This window comes from Arvicola amphibius, chromosome 14 (assembly GCF_903992535.2).
Source record: "Arvicola amphibius chromosome 14, mArvAmp1.2, whole genome shotgun sequence".
NCBI classification, from domain to species: domain Eukaryota; kingdom Metazoa; phylum Chordata; class Mammalia; order Rodentia; family Cricetidae; genus Arvicola; species Arvicola amphibius.
This window is the reverse complement of record NC_052060.1, coordinates 3,248,070-3,268,913: the sequence shown is the minus strand read 5'-3', so window position 1 is coordinate 3,268,913 and position 20,844 is coordinate 3,248,070. Positions and strand designations below refer to the sequence as shown.

At 50.0% G+C, this 20,844-nt stretch overlaps 2 protein-coding genes across 4 annotated transcripts; both read right to left on the bottom strand.

Annotated features, from left to right (window-relative positions):
* Positions 1 to 15: 15 nt before the first annotated feature.
* Crtc2 (CREB regulated transcription coactivator 2) lies at positions 16 to 9,666 on the bottom strand. Of its 3 annotated transcripts, none has more exons than XM_038311779.2 (14): positions 9,374 to 9,666; positions 6,869 to 6,970; positions 6,674 to 6,790; positions 5,603 to 5,664; positions 4,975 to 5,043; positions 4,726 to 4,829; positions 4,606 to 4,635; positions 4,385 to 4,449; positions 4,231 to 4,280; positions 3,866 to 4,110; positions 3,128 to 3,534; positions 1,420 to 1,683; positions 813 to 999; positions 16 to 668 (listed from the first exon to the last, which is right to left on the bottom strand). In XM_038311779.2, exons 1-14 carry the CDS (start codon positions 9,524 to 9,526, stop codon positions 448 to 450), a joined length of 2,076 nt encoding a protein of 691 aa, XP_038167707.1. In that variant the 5' UTR covers positions 9,527 to 9,666; the 3' UTR covers positions 16 to 447. The 3 variants fall into 3 exon arrangements, 2 of the variants coding, with proteins under 2 accessions (XP_038167707.1, XP_038167709.1); XM_038311781.2 differs by lacking the exon at positions 9,374 to 9,666 and adding an exon at positions 8,781 to 9,249; XR_005283150.1 differs by lacking the exon at positions 16 to 668 and adding an exon at positions 1,163 to 1,228 and having other exon boundaries at positions 882 to 999.
* Positions 9,667 to 10,119: 453 nt separating this feature from the next.
* Positions 10,120 to 15,040, bottom strand: Slc39a1 (solute carrier family 39 member 1). The gene is given in 5 exon segments (XM_038311189.1): positions 10,120 to 11,381; positions 11,383 to 11,982; positions 13,785 to 13,915; positions 14,054 to 14,269; positions 14,983 to 15,040. Coding segments are annotated over 4 exon segments (975 nt in total). The 5' UTR covers positions 14,241 to 14,269; positions 14,983 to 15,040; the 3' UTR covers positions 10,120 to 11,324.
* Positions 15,041 to 20,844: the final 5,804 nt, after the last annotated feature.

The following is a 20,844-nucleotide window of genomic DNA, read 5'->3' as shown; positions in this document are numbered from 1 at the left end:
CAACCACACGAAAGGTTTGTTAGGATTTTTTATTAACATATAATATATTTAATAAAAAATAATATCCACTCTGGCTCTCTCCTCCATTGCAAGGGGAAGAGAGATAGGGAAGGGCTGGTAAAGCTCACCCTCATCTGGACAAGCCCTACCTCCAAGAGTCCCCTCTACGCCTTGCGTTCCAACAGGCTCTGCCCTCCAGACAGACGGTTTTCAAAGTTACAAGTGCTGCAGCCCTCCCTTGAGCCCCAGGCCCAACAGCTGTACAGTACTCTGTACAGTACAGGAGCCACCTGCTCAAGCCCCTTCCCTTTCCTCATTTTTAGGATCCTTCATTCATATTAGAAAAAGGATCTGGGGGCAGAGAGTAGTCTCTACTGGCCAGGGGGAAGGGATGAAAAGGACAGTGATGGGGACAGGGCCATGAAGAAGGATGGCAGTAAGGTCCCCTCACTGTAGCCGGTCACTACGGAATGAATCTTCCACAGCAGGGTCAGGCAGCAGGGCACAGGGGTCACTCAGCATGGTCAGTCCTTCCAGCCCCAGCGGCTCCATGCGCAGCTCATCTTCCAGCCCCAGCCCCAGCTCCAACCCAGATGCTGACACCTCAAAGCCAGGTACTCCAGCCAAGGCTGCTGCGATCTCCTTAGAGAAACCTGGGGAGGAGTCTCCTGTGTGTAGAAGAGGTAGGTAGGTAGGTAGGTAGGTAGGTAGGTAAGGATCCCATGCCACACACCTCCAAACCCCTCAGTCTCCTACCACACCGGCGAAGCTGTCAATTCTTCCAATCTCCTCCACCATCCATGTCTCCTCACCTGGGAGTATGATATTGGGTCCTGAGCCATGGCGGGAGCAGTGGGTCAAGTTCTGGTGGTTGAGGACATGAGGATCCTGGGGACCACTCACTGATCCCTCACTCCCTAAAAATCCAGGCCCTTCGGGAAAGGCAGGGGGATCCAGCACCAGGCTGGTTGATGGGTTCTCCACGTTGAACTGCTCCAGCTAGGGACACACAGACAGACCTTAAGGAAGTGAGCTTCAGAACAGGGTGTCCTGCCTTACAAGCCCCAACCACCCCAGGAAGAAAAGCAAAGACAGAGGGAGGTGACAGCAAGCAGAGCAACAGCAGCGAGCACGGGGCCCGAATGACATGTGGGCACCGTACCTGCTGGGCAGAGCGTGTGCATGCCAGGAAGAGAACGGGTCAAGGCAGGAGTCATCAAAGAGCAAGCTGAGCAGAAACAGAGGGGCAGGAGTAGGGGTCAAACACAGGAAGACAGGAGCCCCAAGCTGGCAGTGCTATGTTACCTGGGGGGAAAAGGAGGTCCCACCCCATCTCCCGATTCGGTGCACCGGAGACCACTCACGTCCCTGGCCCTCCCTCAGCCCCCCAACTTTAGAGCTATGAGTCTATGTACTCACACTCCCCAAGCTGAAGTCATTTATTGGCCGGTGGTAAGGCTGTTGCCCATGCCCGCCAGGCCCAGGTGGGTACAGTGCCCCATAATGTGGCGGCCTGCCTGGGGGCTGTCCCCCTGAGGACTGCACTAAGCAGGCCGGAGAGGGCAACTGCTGTAGAGATTTTGGGGTGGATGGATGGGTAGGTATAACCAGACTTGGGGGGCTATATGGGTATGGGGGCAATCGCTGATCAGTAGGCAGTTTACTGGTATCCAAGGGGACGCCCTGAAAAGAAAAAGGGGGAAATTTATTTAATGTGACCCCTAAAAGAACTCTTAGTCAGAGCTTCCCACCCTCTAAGCTAGGCCGACTGTCCTCAACACAAACATGGCAGTGCTCCGAGCCAGGCGCACTGGTGCAACGCCTGGAAAACCAGCACTCAGGAGCTTAAAAGGGAAGACTGAGCCTGGACCTACCAGGCTGAAAGTGGGAGCTGTCTCCCCACTCTCACCCCAAAAACAACAACACCCTACGCTCCCATGGCATTCTGGGAGTTGGTGGAAATTATACGAAATGCATATCAAAACTTAGGTGCTAAATGAGGCTAACAATAGACAACTCAAATTCACTCCACAAGTGAGCGTTCATAAACCGGGTGCTTGACTATCAGGAGCTGAGTACTGTAATACCTCACAAGTGACTGTCAATGCCACAGGCTGGATGAGCTGCTGTTCTGAAGCCCTGAAGAGGCCAGAGGGAGCCAGAGGAAGGAAGTAAAAGAGATGCGGAGGGCAAACTGCCCTCGTTGGCATGGCTAGTCCTCCCTACCGGAGAGTGTAAAGATGGAACACAGAGCATACATCCAGGAAACAGGAATGGAGCAGGACAGAGGAGGGCAGAGAGGAAAGGAACAGGATGAAGGAAAAGTTGGAGAACTATTCTATTTTTTTTTAAGATGGAGAGGGAGGGAAGAACTCCCTTAGCATGGAGGCAAGCTTGAAAAGAAAAAAGAAAAGAAAAGAAAGCTTGGCATGGGAGGTCATGCCTGTAATCCAAGCTCTTAGAAGGCAGAGGCAGGAAGGATCAGATGTTCCAGGCCAGCCTCAACTAATTAGTGAATTCAAGTCCAGATGAGCTACAGGAGAGAGACTGTCTCAGCCACCTCTTCGTCACTTGCTGTGTAAACCTTGGGAAGTTATTGTCACTGCAGGCACCAGGTTTTCATCTACTCAATGTGAAAGGACTGGGTTCTGTGGTCGGAGATTCTTGGACTCTGAATTCTAGTAAAGAAGAAGAGGAAATGGTAGAGGTATGGGACAGGACAGAAGTGACTGGGGATATGGTGAACTAGCAAAGGGAAGGGAGATAAGAACAAAGAAAGAAGGACAAACACGTAAGCTATACTGGTGCCTGTGCTATGTGTGATGCTAAATATTTTGTGTATGTTATTGTACCTGGTGCTTACAAAACCACCTTTGTTTTCTAAATCAGACTGCTGAGGCTCAGAGAAGTTCTCTAACTTCTGAATGGAGGTAAGTCAAGAGGCAGAACTAAGATGTGAAATCAAAGGCTTAATGCCAGAGTCCGCACTCTTAGGCAAAGAGGGGACAAGATAGATAAAAGATGGGTTGGGACAGAGCAGAGGAATGGAAGGGGATGGAAGAGACAAGGGGCACAGCACAGGAAGGAGAAGAAGGGAAACAAATGCAGGGGAGGTAGCCACGCATACCTGAGTGATGGAAGACAAGGTGGGTGACATTGTTGGCGAAAACTGTTTGGGCAGCTGCTGTTGGGACCTTCTGGCGTCGGCTGGGCCCGCGGGCAAGCTCAGGGGGCTGAGGGGCACACGGCGGTGGCGGGGAGAGGCCCCAGGAGTAGAAGCTGGGTAAGGGGGAGCGCTCAGGACAGGAGATGAAGTGGACGAAGAGGAAGAGGAGGAGGAAAGGGCTGGGGCACTAAGTGACGGGTGGCCCAGGGAAGCGGTGGGCAGTGCACGGTGGGCCAAGGAGGAGGCAGGCAGTGATGGGTGACTATGGGACCCCTGGAGCTGGGGTTGAGGACTGCTTAGGGAAGCCTGGAGGTTGGGATTACTTAGGGAGGACTGCAGGGATGGGTGGCTAAGAGGTGAGTGAAGTCCTGCAGACACAGACAAAAAACCAGAGATGCCAACATTACTGATGGGAACTGGGCCCCTTTCCACCCAGAATGGGTAGCAATGACCAGACTATGGCAACACAAGGTCCTCCCTATTCTGTCTCTAACAGTGAGATTGGCACTACCCATTTGGGGGTTATTCTCCATCTTTCTCCTATCCATTCTTGCTGGGTGAAAATTGCAATGAGGGGTTCTGGGGTGTGGGGATTGATGGGCAATCACAGGATCCCAGATCAAGCAAGCCTCCTTCCCCTTTACCCTCTACCCAGGCAGCAGCTGACAGTCATACAGTCAGAACAAGGTAGCCACTCACCTGGTACATCATAACTGGGGCCCAAGCCCAGACCTCCACTGATGCCCAAATGGGTCATATTGTGGGTCAAATTGGAGGTACTGTTGCCCCCACTCAGGTTGGGGTAGACTGTCTCCTCAGGGTCCAGGGGAGTGGGCAACGGAGGGGGAAAGTGCAGGTTGGTGAGGTCAGGTAGGGAACCTCCCGTGTTCATGGCAGGTGGGAGGACAGGCACACTGGCAGGCTGATCAGGAGATGGAAAGATGCTAGGGAGGACAGAAGAAGATCGATGTGAAGAGAAAGTGGTCAGAGAAGAGCAGACGTCAGTCTTCCACATCTCTGTCCTTCCTCCCTCAATGTCACTCCAGCTGTGTAGTGGTACTTACTTGATTCCAGGGACTTCACAGGATCGAGGTCGAGAGGAGGATGAGGACAGCTGAGGAGAGAAGGAAGAGGATTAGAAATGAGGACAGACCTCAGTGGGAGTCCTGGAAGGCCTGTCCCAGGGACAGTGGAAGACACCCAGTGGCCCTTACCTACCTTCTTAGCATCCCAAGGTTTCAGCAAATGCTTGTCATCTACCAAGCTCTCCTCAATAGCAGGGACTTGAAAGAGAGAGACTGGTGATGGGGAGGCTGGAGGAGGAGCCAGGAAGGCAGGACAAGAAGCAGAGGCAGGCAAGAGGGAATCCTATTCCCTGACCCCATACAAAGTCCCTGATGCCTGGCATTCGTTACCCATAATTGGTACAGAGCACATACCTTTAGCATCCATTTCACCATCCAGAAAACCTGCATGGGATGCAATGGAGTTGGTTACAGTGCCTACTTGTTTGCCTGCTTTAGTAAAAAGCTCCACAGCTACTCCCTAGGATCACCTACCTCCTCGGCGGCTGGGCAGGACACTGGGAGGTGTGGGGCCTGGATAAGTGTCTTGGGGGTTGGGGTTCATTACACTTGTGTGAAGAGCAGAGTCAGAGCTTGTCCTGTTGGAGGAGCAAAGATGAGCAGCAGTACCAAACACTGCCCTGCTGTGGGATATTTAAGCTGGGCTAGAAAGGGGATGAAGTAGAGTAGAGCCCCAGAAAGTACAGGAAAAAGATGTGAACTAAAGAAGTCAAGGACCATCACCTGTTAAGTGCAGTCGGCAGTCGGAACAACTGCCCCTTCTCAGCTGGGAGGTTGCCCCAGGGCATCATCCTAGGACAGAAAAGTTATGAGGAAGAAGGTGGCTGATGATGGGCATGAAAGGCATGGGGTGGGCAAATGTGGGCAGCAAGGGTGGATCAATCTGAGATTTGGAAACAGATCCTCTCCACCAAGGTAAGCTGAGTGGAAATGCTGAAGCCTAGCAAGTTTTCTGGATGCCAGTATTGCAGCTGAGACAGAGAAAGGAGGGGTTCAAAGATCTAACAGTTACTACACCTGGGATCCACCACTGTGAGAAAGGAGCCATTCTCACCTGCCACCCTGCCATCCTCCCCTCCCCCTCACCTACACACACCCCAGCTTGGCTATAGTTCCATTGGTTCTGCTAGCTGGACTCAGAGGCTTGGCCACTCGTGTCAACATGGCCAAGACTGGACTCTGACCACCTACCCAGCTGCCCCACCCTCCCAGCTTGGCCCTTAGGAAACGAGGTACTGCTGAAACCTCAGCCTAGTAGCTAGCCCTAGCCCACCTCAGAGCACCCCCCCCCCCCAAAGAAAAACATGTTAGAAACCAAATGGGTGGGAAATTCCACCTGCATTGGACTCACCTTCGCCAGCCAGACTCTGGGGGAGGAGATAAGTAGGCGGGGCTATAGGGAGAACTGTCAATGTAAATAGCTGTGGTTAAGAAAAAAGCAGAGACAGATGAGAGAATAAGGGAGCCATCAGATAGTCAGTCATACAAGTAAGCCAGTGTTGGTGGCTCGGGCCTGTCATCCCAGCAGCTGGAAGGAGGAAGCACAGGGAATTTTCAGCTCTAGGCCAGTCAGAGATACATAGTGAGATGGTGTCTCAAACACACACACACACACACACACACACCCCTGCGCACACAAGGAAGGGAAGAAGAGAAGTGAGAGGCTGTATCTCAATGAAGAAGGCTACCTAACTTTTTAGGCCTAGCATCACAAAAACAAGCAAACAAACAACAAAATGGAACGAAAATAGGCAAGGATTACAACAACTGTAATCCCAATACTTAAGAGGCAGTGCAAGGAGATCTCCAAAAGTTTGAACCTACCTGATTTACCCATCAAGTTCCAGAAAAGTCTAGATTACACAATGAAGCGATCCCCCCCAATAAAACAGGACTGGCAATGACTTTAATCTCAGCACTCAGGAAGCAGAGTCAGGCAGAGATCCATCTGGTCTATACAGGTCAGCCTGGTCTACACAGCAAACTCCAAGACAACACAGAGACACCCACCCCCCAGAAAGAAAAAAAAAATCAGACCAAGCTTAGTACAAACTGGAACAATCAAAGCAAATGCCTGGCCAGGGTGACGGAGACAAACATGGTAGAGGTCTCTAGGAACGAAATTCACAGCAGGATGGGAGAAGAACCAAATCTCCTTCCCAGGTAACAGGGAGCCCTGCTTTACAATTAAGTGAGCAGAAGTAAGGCCAGCACCAAAGAGGGCACAGCCACAAGAACACCAACTGCCTGTCACAAGAGTGTGTGCTGACACACAGGTTGTGGTCACGTTTCAAGAAGAGTGGGTAAAAGAAGTGAACAAAGATGAAACGAAGCATATAGAGTCGAAAGCTCCTTCCCACCATGAATCTCTTGAGAGCCCCTTCCATCATTCCTTCACCCTTAAATCATTTGTGAAGGATATGTGGCGTGGGTATCGGCGAAGAGGGGACACCATCCTGCGGGGATCTCGTTGTACCCGTTCCACCAACCCGTGGTGCCTAGTGCTCCGAGATGAATCCAAAGGTGAATGGAGGGGACTCTGCCAAAAAAGGACAGGTGAATCAGCAGGGGAAGCAGCCTGAGAGCCTACACTCCTCCCTGGCTGGTGTCCACTCACCTGGAACTCAGCCAGGCCACAGCCAATCTGGTTAACATTGGGCAGAGAACCACCATAATGGGAGCTCCTTGTATAAGCCAGTCGCAGTTTCTGGGCCTGTAACTGAGATAAAAGAGACAAACAGGTATGTAGGGAAGGTCCTGAGCACTGTTCCTTTGGGCCATCTTTGTCATTCCTGTCACCAGAATATACGACTGCTTTCAAGATATCTGCCAGTACAAATACAGTGATGAAGAAACATCAGCAAGATGTGGTACAAACAACCCACCTTTGTAGCTCCCACACCTGACAGAACCCTGTGAGGCAGGGCCGACACTGCTCAAGGCCCGTCTCTCTCTGTTGGTATCCTCACTGAGGCAGATCACAGGATAGAGGACCATCAGGCATTTCTGCCCTCATTTCAAGGAATGTCACCAAGACTAATTAGAAGATGAGGGGAAGACCAGAAGCCAATGCCAAAGATCCATTATTGCCAGTTTTTTTCCTTCACACTCTGAGGAGCATAAGCTCCAGGATCTGCTGCTTCTCCAGGTTTAACAAAAGGTTGCACAGAGTCTGTGCATCCCAAACTATACAACCTGAGAAGTGATACCTCTTCTGCTAAAAGAGAGGTGCCCAAACCAAGTATTCTTCTACTGAACGTGAAGATGCCTGAACTGGCACAGGAGCCTAGTCCAACTTGGGTAGGTCCATCTCCTGCCGGTTCATGGAGATGACCGCTAAGGAAGTAAGACAAAATAACCCTCAGTTTTAGTCTCTACATATCGCATGTCCCTCTGTGTGAGAGATAAGTAGCTACTTCCAAGACTCAGACTCTGCCTACAGCCAAATAAATAGAGCTGGGAAGGGATGGGAACGAGGAGAGCTCAGAAATGTATCTGCCTCTAGCCTGCCCTCCCAGCTACCCAGGTAACAAACTAAGCATGCCACTCCAAACTCAAGATCCACGTCTGGCCACGTATGCTCATTATAGTTTGCTGTTTATCAGAGATGTTAATCAGCAAAAGAAAAGGAGGTGGAAAGGCTTTGATAGCCAGTGTGTTACAAAGACAGAAGCCCCAGCTCTTCATTCTTCACAGCTTTCAGCTTGCACACAGCTCTGAAAGAAACATGGTCCAGAGGACAGAGCCTCAAGCTCTCCACTGGAAATAAGTCTCTCACCCATCTTCTTGTCTCCGACCCCCACTATGATCAAAAGCTCTTAAAGGGAGCGAGCAGTCAAGGGCTCATAATCCTCATGGTGTTTAAGAGCAGGTTATACAAGTGTGCGTGCACACACCAGATTTGCCTCCCCACTTATCTTTCTTGAACGTGCACAAACTAGAGCATGTGGTCCTTAGAAAAGTAGAGGAAACACAGACAGATAGACAGACAGACAGACAGACACACACACACACACAACAACAACAACAACTCAAAAAGTCAAGGGAGATACACACAAAAGATACAATCGGTCACAGTCATATATAGAGCCAAAAGCCTTGTAATGTGGTATTTGTGCTCTACCATCTCCCCTTAGAGCTTCCAGCTCTTCACCACGACAGATCACTGTGTTCCTAAATTAGGGCTGTTTACCCGTAAACTCCTGCCAGTCCACCCCATCCCTCTCACATGCAGCCCTAGAAAGCAAGAAACGGGGGGCGGGGGGGGGCTGTTTCCAAAACAACTTGGCATAGGCCTCAAAATTCTTTGTGGAACTTCCTAGGAATGAATATTTCCCACACACAGAGGGCTCTAGAAAGCATTCCAGAAACTGACTCACGGGTAGCACCCATCTCCCTAGAAAGTTCAGCACATCACCGGCGAAAGGATAGGTGATCCTTTACCCAGTTTGGCGATTCAAAGCTCTACCTTTCCTCCCAGGCGGCCAGCGCCAAACACCAAGAACCATTCTGTGAGCAATGGTCCTCACCTTGACTCAAGTCAGGAAACCACACGAAATATATGAAAAAGGAAGCAAAGGGACGGGACACAGGAGGGGACTTCCTGTCCCAATATACCCAGCACAGCTAGATCAAACCACTCGAGGGGCCCTTTCCCCGAGGAACCAAGGCGCCGTGAATGTCCCAACAGAGCAAAGGCACTAGTCTGGAGATCACAAGCTCAGAAAGGGCCAGATTAGGGACAAGCAGACTACGCTTCCAAACTATAATCCATAATTAAGGATGCTTCAGTGGAGTCCGTGAAAGGACTCGGCCGGAGATGCACAAGAACCGTTCTACCGGCGCTGGACTTCAGCAGTCCATCTTCCCTCTTCCGCCAGTCCTGCTTCACACGTAAATAACTCGAACCCAGTCTTTCCTACTCCCCCAACCTCTCCGGTGTTCCTGTCTTCCCGGCAAAATTCATTTAGCTGACTCTCGGCCCTCACCCGGAGCCACCCAGACGGCGGCGCCCGCTGCCCTAGCCGCGTTCCGCCTCCTGCCCAGCGGCTCCCGCCCCCGCCCCGCCTATCCGCTTGGCGACCGCTCCTCCGTGCTCGGGCTCCCCGGCACGGCCCCTTACCCGTGTGGAGCCGATGTCCATCATCACCTCCTCGAAGGCCGCCGTCTCCTCGGCCTGACGCTGCTTTTGCAGCGCGATCTTCTCACTAAACTTGCGTGGATTGGACGCTGACGCTGTGGCGGAGCCCGGCCCGTTCGCCCCCGACGTCGCCATCTTACACCCGCGTCCGTCCCCGCCACCTTTCCAGTTCCAGCCACGGCCTCCGCCGCGGGCCCGGCCCGGCTCCTCCAGCCGTAGCAGCCGCCGCCGCCGCCGCCGCCTCCGCGAGCCCGGCGGCTCGGCCCCAGCCTAGTCCTGACCCGCGATGCATTGCCTGCCGGGACTTGTAGTTTGTTTACGGGCCCCTTCCACGCCCGCAGCCACGCAACGAGGGGAGGAAGCGGACTCCACTTCCCAGCAGTCCCTCCGACACCCGGAGGCCAGCACGCGCGCCACCCCTCACCTACTCCCGGCGGCGCCGCAAGCCGGGAAAGGTAGTTCTACCACAGTCCCGAGCCTACGAACGGGAAGGGGCGAGGGATTCGCAAAGGAAGACGGAGAAAACCGAGAGGAAAGGAAGGGGTGGAGACAGAAAGGGAAGAAGGAAGAAACAAAAGAAAAAGTTGGACATCCTCAGGAAAGGCGACAAGTGTGGCGAATGAAAACAAGAACCTTAAAGCAAGTGTAAGCATCTGGGATTCAGGTCCTCTCAGATTGGTCACAACACACACACCACCACACCCCTCCCACCAAATGAATCAGATACCTTACGGGGGTATAGAAACATCTTTTATTTGGGTAACACGTCCCAAAACAGGTCAGTTAGTAAAATAGATTCTACAGAGTACGACCCTATGCACAGCCCTCCCTCCCCCAAAAATAATCCTGGGGGTTTCTGCCCCCCTCAGATATAAAAAGTTTTGGCAGGTCAATGTTTATTATATAGGGCACCATGTCCACTTTCTGTAGTGGTTGGTGTCAAAAGTACCTCGTTTCCCTTCACTCCTGACCAGTTCAGCAAACATTTCTGCTCCACCCAAATTGTGGGGCCCAAATTCAGTGAAAGTAGGTCTCCTCCACTGAGGTGCTGGGTGTGCCACACCACTGTGCTTTCAGAAAAGGAGCAGGTGAGCCATGCATCGTGGCATACACCTTTAATCCTAGTGCTCAGGAAGCAGAGGCAGGTGGATCTCAGAGTTCAAGGTCAGCCTGGTCCTCACAGCTAGGTCCAGGACAGCCAGGGTTATACAGAGAAACCCTGTTTCGAAGAAACTAAAAAAAGAAGTGGGCAGGTGGGTGTTTGGCACTTTAAAAATACAGGCGTGAGCTGGGTGCGGTGGCACACCCCTTTAAACCCAGCACTCGGTAGACAGAGGCAGGAGGATCTGAGTTAGAGGCCAGTCCGGTCTACAGAACAAGTGCCAGGACAAGGACAGTCAGGGATAGAGAGAAACCATGTCTCAAAAAAAAAAAAAAAAAAGAGTGAGCAGGGCACTCAAAGCCAGATAGATTACGAAAACTGGCAGAGACCATTTGGCACTAGTCCCTTGGTAGAAAAGAGATACAGAAGAGTAGGAAGAAGAAAGTGGGAGGAACCACTTCCCACTGGCAGAGTGCTGAAATGGGCTGGAACCAACAGGACTTTGACTTCTCCCAAAGCCACGGGATGCCTATCTGCAGTTCTCGTGTCAGCTTGTGTCCAGGTGTAGTGTCTGATTGTAGCATGTGCTCATTCTTATTGTCACCTGACTGTATCTCTAGTGGCTTGGCTAGTTCTGGTCCTTCGGGCCTGCGGCTAGCCTCTTACCTGCCCCTTTCCCTCTCATTATTCATAATCCAAATGTCCCATCCCTACCTCTCAGAGAACTCTTTGGTCCTCACTACTTCCTTTCTACCTCCCACAAACTGGGAAGGACAGGGAGGACAGGAGCACCTGACAGTCAACGTCCCCTGCCCTTTCTATCTGAGCACCTTAGATCTGGATAAAGAGCAGGCCAGTGAGCAGGGCGAAGCCTGCTAGGAGCAGGATGGACCTTGAGAATCCGCTGCTCAGAAGTGGCCAGCTCTTGGGGTAGAATTTCCAGGAAGGTGATATAGAGGAAGGTGCCAGCTGCCATTCCCTCCAGCACAGACTGGGCCAACTGGTGCAGTGGCCCAGCTGACTCCGACAGAGCTGCGCCAAGCCCGATGCCCAGAGGTGTCATACATGAGAAGAGGATCCCACAGCCAGCCACCACCTGTACCCGAAGGTGGCTCTGTAGCAGCCTCAGGGACAGGCTGACTGCCAGGATACCCTTGTGGAGCAGCAGAGCTAGGCACAGCTCCATTGCCCGAGCTCTGTCTCGCTGTAAGCCCACAGCCAAGCCCTCAAACACAGAGTGCAAGGCCAGAGAGAAGACCAATACACAGGCACGCAGGGCTGAGGGCGCTGCTGGAGTTCCGCTGGCCTGGGGGAGCCCTGGTCCATCGTGCCAGTGTTGAGGTCCTCCATTCACTGCTCCCAGCAGAGCCCTCGTCTCTTCTGGATGTGGTGGACTGGACTGCTCCTTGTAAGCCAGTGTGATCTGCTCCATCACCAAGACCAGGAAGAAACCCATGGCCAGGATGAACTCTTGCAAGGGGAACTGAAGCTGTGAACAGAGGTGGCAACAGGAGTTCAGGAAACAGGACAAGAATGGGAAGGAGCCAGATTCAAAGCCCGGTAGAGGCCCAGAATACACGTCTGAAGTCCCACACGGACCCAGAGTCCCTATTGGTCACACAGTGATGAAGTCGTTTGGTGACACAGACACAGAACAACACATAATGGAACAGATGTGGTATCACACATGCCATGCTAAATGCAGACCATTTATGCAAAATGTCTCAACTCTGGCACTAATAACATTTTGGGATAAATAATTCTGTCACCACTGCCATACACACTGAGTGAGCAGCTCCTCTGACTTCTCCCACCAGATCAATAGCAAGCACGACGTTCCCGCCACCACCACCAAGACTGTCTCCACACATTACCCAGTCAGTATTTCCTAAGGGGCAAAACTTCCCCTGGCTGAGGGTCATGGATGTAGGTGCACACAGTGCTACATGTAAGCATACAAAGGATCACAACAAATCTACATGTCACAGGGACATTCACAGTCATGTGGAGGAGACACAGGTCACTCAGTCACAGGGAAAAAACGGAAGAGCTTGAGATGACTTTGCCGAACCCAGCTGTCTCAGGTTTTCCTATAATGTGGGTTTTTTTTTTTTTTGAATACTTTGTCTGGGAGGCAGATGGAGTTGAGACGGGCCTCACTCTGAAGCCCAGACTGGCCTCCAAATCCTCACGATCACCCTGCCTCAGCCTTGCACATGCTAGAATACACTACTTCCAGCTTCACAGTGAGTTTCTATGCCTTGGACCTAGCCACTTCCCTGAGAAACCAGGCCCTTGAAGATGGCTTCCTACCCTCCCAGATCTGCAGTGAGCTGTCTCAGCCTCCAAGCGAGGATGAACCAGCTATGCCGCTGCACACCCATATCCATGAAATTACTACAGAACTCAGAACTTGAGTAGTCTGGCCTCAGCTAGATCCCATCAAAACAAAGGGCCTCACTCATGCTCGCATACGGGGTCAAGGCTACTCTTAGATACACACACTGAGGAAAACAGAAGGGGGCTAGCTGGTAGATGGGGAGGAAGATGGTGTGGGAGGGAGACAAGAATGGAAGTGAATATAGTCAAGATGCTTTATATGTATGAAATGTAATAATAAAATTCATTACTATGCATAACATATACAAATAGACATAGAATATAGCCTGGAGGTGTGGTGGCACAGGCAGAGGCAGGTGGATCTCTGAATTCAAGGCCAGCCTGGTCTACAGAGTGAGTTCCAGGACAGTCAGGGCTACATAATAAAGAGATCATGTCCTGAAGAAAAAATAAAAAGGAACAAGAATTCTGGGTGAGGTGGCACAAACCTGTAATTTGGGAGGCAGAGACAGGAAGATCACTACAAATTTGAGGCAAGTAGCAAATCTTCACAACAAGTACCTGGCTGGCCAGAGCTACACACGTAGAACCTGTCTCAAAAAGACAGAAGAGGAAAAAAGGAAAAGGGAGGGAGAAAAAAGGGAAGGAAGGAGGGACAAAGGGATAATGGCCGAAACATGATTCTTAAAGCATTGTTAGCTTCCTGGTAACTACAACCGCAAAACCCAGAGTAGTTCCCACGCCTGATAAGGGTCCTCACACAATCCTGAGCACAGAGGGTCACACCAGGTCCAGCATCCAAGAAAAAATGCACAGGAAAATTATACCCTGTTCCTGAAATCCTTAACTCACAGGCTCACAGACTAAGGCTGACCACAGTCATGAGTGAGCCATGAAGATAACTATGTAACCATGTTCTGCTCTGGGTCACATGTTAAGGTCAGTGCTCACCGTCACATGCAGGGCCGCCAAGGCCTCGTCTATGGCAGCTAGGTAGTCGGGCAGCAGGTCCAGAAGACAAGTAGCCAAAAAGACACCTCCTGCGAAGCAGCTCACTAGACTTAGGGCTTTCTGGCCTGAGGCTGAGCAACAGTGAAATACAAACGGGGTTATAACCAAATCAAACTCTGCAAAGTCCCATGCCAACAGAAGCAGTGTCCACTCCTGCCTTCTGCTCCTCCTCAGTCACCTCCCCCAGCTCCACAGCGGCAGAGACTCACCCGAGGATTCATGGCTAGCGCCTGGCCTTCGAAGCACGCAGACAGGCACCAGGCTGCAGACGAGGGTCAACAGCAGCAGCAGTACCAGGGCCCCCAGCTTCACCTCCAGCCCCACCGGCACTGAGGGCTCTGAAGCTATTGCTTCTGGGCGCCACACCAGGAGCTCTGGCTCCCCCCAGGGCCCCATGGTGCTTGTGGTACCAGTGACTCTCAGACCTATGAAGAAAAAACTAGCATGGGTGAGAACGGTCACGCAGGAAAGAAGGGGTCAAGGGAAAGGGAAGGCTGGTCAGCAAAACGAACTTCCCTCGGCCCAGCCACTTTCTGGCCTTTCCCGGCTGGAGTGACTCATCTACTCCAACACCAGGACATTGCATTTCCTCCTTCGAATTTATCTCTCCCAGTTCAGCGAGCCATCAAGGAGGAAACTGAGGCCCGAGAAGGCCAACACAGATATGTCATTACCCTTTTCACCTGGAGCCCGCAGAAAACTAGGGGCAAACTCCAAGTCAGACCTGGAGCTGTGGTCCCCTAAGAAAGGTAAAGACCACTCGCTCACACACAGTCCACTAAGAGCATGGAGCGGAGAGGCTGGAGCAGGGAGGTTGGAGCTGTGGGAAGAAGTCCGGGTGGCTTCACGGACGATCTGAAACCGGGCGAACTTGGGTGCTGGATGACTCTCTCACTGCCCACTCCCCCGAGCCATCTCCCGGAAATAACAGGTAGTCAAGGCAGACAGCCAGAGGAGAGGGGCTTGGGACAGGCTAAGACGGCACTGAGGACGGTGTCTGGAAGTCTCGAAAGTGAGGTCAGAGGTCGCCTGCGTCACAGGACGCAGATGAAGAATGTTTAAAACGGAGACCCCAGCTCCTACCCTGGGAGGCCTTGAAAGCTGCCTTAGAACCCGAACCCAGAGAGGCCGCACTCACCTCCCGAGGGTCTCACTCCATTGCAGACGCTCGGTTCCGGCCTGGCGTCGGGAATTCCCGCCCCCTCCCCACCCCTCTCCCCTCCCCCCGCCGCCTCCGCGCACCCGCACCAGACTGCCAATGACTGCACTGGGTGGGAGGAGCTTAGCCTGGAGTGACGTGAGTTAAGAGCAATTAGAACCTGGGAATAGGAGAGGGCTGGGCGGGCGACGGGCTGAGACCGTGCCAAAGCCGGGAGGGGACTAGCGGGAAGATCCGAGGGTGATGAGTCTGGCGCGTCAACGGAGGAGTTGGCCGCAGGAGTCGGCCAGTCACAAAGACTTTGATAAAAGTGGGAGCTTGAAGCTGCAGGCCCGTTCCGTATCCTTACTCTCAAGTATTTCCCACCACATCTCCTTAGTTTATCTGCCTGGCCTTGGCCCCGAAGATTTCTATCTCAGGCTGCATTAGTGCACAACTGGGCCAGAGGGGAATCATTACCTTTTTTGGGACAAATTTCTTTGCCTGGCTTTCCTAGCCAGCCCACACAAAAAACATGAGGCAGGACCAGAAAAGAATGAAGGCATGATTTAAAAGCGATCCTTTTTTAAAAAAATTAGTTAAAACGATCCTTTCTAGACTGCCTGTGGCACATTTGACTTCTAAGCAGCCTCCTTGCTTCTCAGAGTAGGTGCAGAAATGGTGGGACACAGTTTAGGAGTTGCTGAAACCCCACGAAGAAGCAGACGTCAATTTCCTATTGATCGTGCCTTTGGATTTTCTCCTTGTCTTCCAGCTCACCCCCACCCCCAAGTCCTATTCTGTTCCTTGCATGTACTGCCATTTTCTTCCTTTTGTTTCTTCTACTTATTTATTTGTCTTAGATCTCGTTCACACTTGCAAATCATTATGTAGCCAAACTGTTCTCAGAGTTAGGACAATCAAGCCTTACCACCATGCCTGCTCATCAATGTCCTTTTCTCTCCATACCTTCACTGTTTGCTCAACCTGGATTCTCCTGACCACAACCTAGTGTTCTATGAATCCCTTTCTGGTCCGCTGAGGAGATGTCTCAAGCCAGTGTTCTTTAATTGAATTCTCCCGGCCCCCAACCAAGATGGTGGAAGGAGAGGTCTAACTGCCACAAGTTTTCCTCTGACTTCCACAAATGTGTCCAGTGGTACCAGACAGACAGACAGACAATAAAAATAAGTGAAAATTTGCTGGGTGATCTTTGAATTTGTTATGCCCGGCTCACAGAATCCCCCAAAACCAACTAGGAGACCGAGTCCTGTATGTAAAAGCAAAGAGCCTTTATTCTTACGCAAGTTTGCAAACTTAGTTTCTCTGTGTGTCCAATGTATTGGAGTGATCGGAGAGCCCCGAGCTCAGTTAGAGTTGAGTTTTTATAGTAGTAAAAGTGGGGGGTGAGGGATCTCTAAGGTTCAGGACCCCTGATTGGCCCACATTTGTCTAGGGGTGTCCAGGTGAGTGTGTGCTGGCAGGTGATCCTATCTACGATGTTGGAATGTTAGGAATTTCCTTCGGATGGTCTGTTCCCGGGTGGTGCCTGAGAAAACTCAGTTTATGGTCTTTCTCAGAACCAGGTATTGCCTTAGGGTAAATTACTGAGACTCTGGCCTCAGGTGAGCAAGTCCTGGCTGGGTCCCACAGAGTTCAAGGCCAGCTTGGGCTCCGCAGTAGAGAGTGTGTAGCACCCAGCACCAGCACACACATTACTGCCGCGCAATTTACCACTGCTTGCAACTATGGTTCCATGGGGACCAAAGGAATCTGGCCTCTTCTTGACTATGTACATACCCACATATGTGTGTACACATTTAAAATAAAATAAATCTTTAAAAAGTTGAATAGGATAAGCCGGGCGGTGGTGGCGCGTGCCTTTAATCCCAGCACTTGGGAGGCAGAGGCAGGTGGATCTCTGAGTTAGAGGCCAGCCTGGTCTACAAGAGCTAGTTCCAGGACAGGCTCTAGAAACTACAGGGAAACCCTGTCTCGAAAAACCAAAAAAAAAAAAAAAAAAAAGTTGAATAGGAAACTAAAGAGAGAGAGAGCAGCTCAATGTTTAAGAGCATTTGCTGTTCTTCCAGAGGACCCACATTTGATTCTCAGCGACAAGTCAGTCTATAGTTCTGCTCTAGGGCACTCAACACCTCTCACCTCTGTAGCCACTTGCACTCCTGTGCGCATACCGACATGCAGGCAGACATACCTACACATAACTAAAAATAATACAATTTGTAGTTATGTATTTTATATGTATAAGTAAGTGTTTTGCCTGTGTGTACGTAGATCTAGGCAGCATGTAATGCAATGCCTGCAGATGCAGAAGATGGTATCAGATGCCCTGGAACTGAAGTTACAGACAGTTGTGAGCTGCCATGTGGGTGCTGGGAATGAAACCAGGGTCCTCTTGAAGAGCAAACAGTGCTCTTAACCACTGAACCATTTCTCCAGTCCTGGACTTTAGGTTAGAAGTTAAATGTGATAGGCAATGGTGGCACAGGCAGCTAGATCTCTGTAAGTTAGATGTCACCCTGATCAACAGAATGAACTCCAGAACAGCCAGGGTTCCACACAGAAACCCGTCTCAAACTGCCCCTCCAGCTGAAAAATGTTAAATAAAAAATGTATTTATGGTATATAAGATGATTCTTTGAAATATATGGTGTTTGTGTATCTACACACTGCAAAATGGCTAGCTCAAGCTGATCAACTTATCTATTACCTTACATATTAATTTATAATGAGAACACTTGAAGTGCACTCTGAGAAATTGATTTCCAGTAGATCAAACGTAGACTGATTAAGGAGAAGCTGGGCCGGATTCATGAGAGTGGGAGGCGCTCCCAGCGGCTTGAGCTGTGAGCACGTCCATCTTTACTGACTCTAGTCACCAAGGTATAACACAGATCTGTTGGCTTTACTTTCATCTGACATGGGACTGGGAAGTTATTTTTCCCTTTGCGAAATTTGATCCATCAGGGTAAAGAGGGACGCTAAGGGAAGATGAAGCAGAACTTCCTTCCAGGCCTAGCACAAACAGCAGATGTCTCTATTGCCCACTCCGCTATCTCGGCCTGCAGCAGCCTGCTGGAAAGCCCCTGCAAGTCCATTTAACCACGTTTCTTGGTCTCCAAAGATGTCAACAAAAACAATTCTACTTTCTTCTGAGCCCTGCATTAACCTAGGCAATCTGCTTTCACCAAGCTACAGCCTGAACAGGAGAGATGGGCTTAGGAAATTCAAGAAAACCCAGCCAGACTGTTTGGTTTATATCTGGGGCTGGAGAGGCTAGGAGGGCTTTCCGCTCTTAGAGAAGACCTGAGTTCAGGTCTCAGTTCCCACATGGGAAAGGGGAGATTCACAACCACCTGTAACTCCAGGTGATCGGACATCTACATACATTAAGAAGAAATAAATTGGGCTGGAGAGATGGCTCAGTGGTTAAAAGCATTGCCTGCTCTTCCAAAGGTCCTGAGTTCAATTCCCAGAAACCACATGGTGGCTCACAACCATCTGTAATGAGGTCTGGTGCCCTCTTCTGGCCTACAGACATACAAATAGACAGAATATTGTATACATAATAAATAAATATTTAACAAAAAAAGAAAAAATAAATCCTGAATGACTGGAGACATGGCTCAGAGGTTAAGAGCACTGGCTGCAGCCAGGCAGCAGTGACACAAGCCTTTAATCTCAGCATTAGGGAGGCAGAGGCAGGCAGATTTCTGTGAGTTCAAGACCAACCTGGTCTACAAGAACTAGTTCCAGGACAGGCTCCAAACCTACAGAGAAACCCTGCCAAAAAAAAAAAAAAAGAAAAAAAAGAAAAAAAAAAAGACCATCCAAGACAGCCAAAGCTATTACACAGAGAAATCCTGTCTCAAAAAACAAATAAACAAAAAAAGGCCAATGTTTGGTTCAGATATCAATATCTTCACTTCCCTCCTCTCTTTTTAAAAACTATTTATTTTATGTGCACTGGTGTTTTATCTGTGTGATGGTGTTGGGTCCCCTGGAACTGGAGTTACATGCAGTTGTGAGCTGCTATGTGGGTGCTGAGAATTGAACCCGGGTCCTCTGGAAGAGAATCAGTGCTCTTAACCATTGAGCCATCTCTCCAGCACCTCTTCTTTCTTTCATTTTCTTGAGACAAGGTCTCACTATATAGTCCTTGCTGTCCTGAAACTCTGTAGGTAGACCAGGCTAGCCTGAAACTCAGAAATGCCCCTGCCTCTGCTTCCTGAGTGATGGGACTAAAGATGTGGCCACCCAGTTGGAGTACAGAAGTTAGTTTGTCCTCTCTGGGTTGCCAAGAGCCAATATGAGAGATGTGAAAATGTGTGTGTGTGTGTATACACACACACGCAAAATAGCTGCTCTAGTAGTTGGTACATGCTAGCTTCTTCCCAGTTCAGACCAGTGCCTTAGTCAAATATTCATAAGCAAAACTAGCACACATCTGAATTCTGAATCATCTCCCAAATGTGTCTGCACTGAAAGGAAGGCACACAGGGCTCACACCCGTGTTAGCACAGCTTCACTGTCTACGTGAAGTACACTCCTTGACCATCAGATACTAGACCAAGGCATAACAATCCCTGAAATTTTGAAATTACTATTTTTTAGCCAAGAGCATCTGACTCCTTTTTGTTTGTTTGGGTTTTTTTGATTATTTTTTGTTTGTTTGTTTCAAAACAGGGTTTCTCTGTGTAATAGCTCTGACTGTCCTAGAACTTTCTTTGTAGACCAGGCTGACCTCAGACTCACTGAGATCTGCCTGTCTCTGCCTCCCAAGAGCAGGAATCAAAAGGCATGTGCCACCATGGCCCAGCGAGCATCTGACTCCTTATCAGTAAAACTGGCAAAATATTATCTGCTCTGTGAGTCTGAGAGCTGTCACACAGCACATCACGTGATAGAAGAAACTTTTCAGACAGGTGTGGTGCTCACTCCTTGGGAGGCTGAAGCCAGAGAAATTCCAACATGAGGCTGCTTTTGGTAACAGAGTAAGACCTTCTCTCAAAAGAACCAAATAAGCAAGTAGAAAAAGATAGACAGATGGCAGGGAAGTTCAGTGGGTAAACTGACCAGTCCCAGGACCTACAGGAGCAAAAGAGACAGCTGACTTCTAGGTGTTGTCCTCTGACTTCCACAGCTGGGCAGTGACATGTGAGCCATCATCCTTCCAACCCTGTGACTGCCTGTCTGCTCTCACAGGACGAGAAAGGAAGGAAAAGAGAATTATAGATATTTTTAATCCCTGCACTCAGGAGGCAGAGACAGACGGATCTCTGTGAGTTCGAGGCCAACCTTGTCTACAAAGTGAACTCCAGAACAGGCTCCAAAGCTACAGAGAAACCCTGTCTTGAAAGAAAAAAAGAAAAAGAAAAGAAAAGAAAGAAAGAAAAGAAAAACAAAATTATAAATATTTCACAAGTTTGGTAATATCCTGCCTCAACAAACAAGCCCAGAAGACACAGTTAGACCCTTTTTCAAATAAACAAGATCTCACAACTTGTCTTGAGATGATCCAGGTGTAGCAAATTTGAGTCAACACTTCATACCTACCTCAAGGCTGTAGGCAGGGACACATCCAAACCACTTTCTGTAGCAAACTGTGTACTGTGAACACGCTGGTGGCTCTGCTAAATAGATTAAAAGTTAAAAGTCGAATCCTCACATCTTCAACTTTCTTACATTGTTCCACCTTCTCATAGTTCCTGTTCCTAAGAAGACAGCTTTAAAGTGAAACGTGAAGACAAATAGAATTTATTGGACATATCACTAGATACACTGTTCTTGCGTTTTGTCAGTTTTTGTTTTTGAGACAGGATTTTATGTAGCCCAGGCTGACAG

What these genes read in the sequence shown, in the direction of transcription:
- Crtc2 (XM_038311779.2), bottom strand. Translation starts at nt 9,526, where the DNA reads ATGGCGACGTCGGGGGCGAACGGGCCGGGCTCCGCCACAGCGTCAGCG. An exon ending in CCAGAGTCTGGCTGGCGAAG is followed by an intron (nt 5,044 to 5,602) that starts GTGAGTCCAATG and finishes TTTCTGTCCTAG; the next exon opens with GATGATGCCCTGGGGCAACC. An exon ending in AACCTTGGGATGCTAAGAAG is followed by an intron (nt 4,281 to 4,384) that starts GTAGGTAAGGGC and finishes TTCTCTCCTCAG; the next exon opens with CTGTCCTCATCCTCCTCTCG.